The sequence below is a fragment of the Triticum urartu genome, unplaced genomic scaffold, assembly GCF_003073215.2.
Source record: "Triticum urartu cultivar G1812 unplaced genomic scaffold, Tu2.1 TuUngrouped_contig_4247, whole genome shotgun sequence".
Taxonomy (NCBI): domain Eukaryota; kingdom Viridiplantae; phylum Streptophyta; class Magnoliopsida; order Poales; family Poaceae; genus Triticum; species Triticum urartu.
The window spans coordinates 10,533-11,608 of record NW_024114819.1 but is presented as its reverse complement, the minus strand read 5'-3'; the positions used below and the strand labels follow the sequence as shown (position 1 = coordinate 11,608).

At 49.3% G+C, this 1,076-nt stretch overlaps 1 protein-coding gene across 1 annotated transcript; it reads right to left on the bottom strand.

The window, feature by feature from the left end:
• Positions 1 to 5: 5 nt before the first annotated feature.
• LOC125527553 (high-affinity nitrate transporter 2.1-like) lies at positions 6 to 543 on the bottom strand (the record flags this gene model as incomplete). Its single annotated transcript, XM_048692068.1, has 1 exon — positions 6 to 543. A coding segment is annotated over exon 1 (411 nt), but the record flags the coding sequence as incomplete, so codon positions are not given.
• Positions 544 to 1,076: the final 533 nt, after the last annotated feature.

Sequence of the window (1,076 nt, the reverse complement as noted above, 5' to 3'; positions counted from 1 at the left end):
AAGCCGATGAGGAAGCGCACCATGATGTAGCCCGCCGGGTCGTGGACGAGGGACATGCAGAACACGGCGGGCGCCGTGAGCATGACGAGGAAGGCGCAGCCGTAGCGGGGGCCGAGGAGGTCGCACACCACGCCCATGGCGACCCTCGAGAAGATGGAGCCGGACACGGAGGCCACGCTGGCGTTGCTGATGTCGCGCTTAGTGAGGTTAAGGTTGTCGCGGATGATGGGGATGAGCGGCGCCGCGGCGAAGGTGGAGACGAAGCAGACGAAGAAGGCCATCCAGGAGAGATGGAAGGCGCGCATGTGCGGGGCAGCGAAGGAGAAGAGCCTGAAGGACTTGGCCTTGTGCTCAGAGTCCACAGGCAGCGGGAACATCTTGGCCGGCGCCGCCATCTCCGTCTCCATTTTCTCCATCTGTTTCTTCTCTTGCTCTCGATCTCGAGCTCTGCAATGGTGGTCTGTGCTTTGGATCCCACTTCTGTTTGCTAGTTATAGCACCGGCATTAAGGCAAGCGTTGACATCTCTGTTCGAGTGCTAGCTTCATTCATGATCATCCCATGAAAACAGCTCAGCTCAGAGATGGATCGTGGCTTTGATTTTAGTTTAAGACTTGAGGGAACGTTGAATCTGGGTGTGTCTAGGGTACATCCAGATGTGACCTGCACATTTAAATGAATGAATAAAGCATAAAGAGAAAAAGAAAAAAAGAAAAATGAATTATTCACACGAATCTCGACGTAAAATCAATGACATAGGACTTAGATGTGCAATATTTATGACACATCTAGATATGCTTTAGCAAAACTGAATCTAAAATAGTACTAGTATTAGGAAGTTCCGTTTCTGTACAAGCCTCACCCCTTGGGATCAACCAAGGATCAGAATATATACCAAGTCTCTGTGAACAACAGCAAGAATCGGTATACTACTCTACTTGGCAACTTGCACAAAATGATGTGATGTACGTCCCTTCGGACCTATCAGGGTTGCCGAGTTAAGTCATTATGATTAAGCTTTGATTCCTATCGATAAGTGCACTGCATGCATGATTACTTCTACGACATGATGTACTA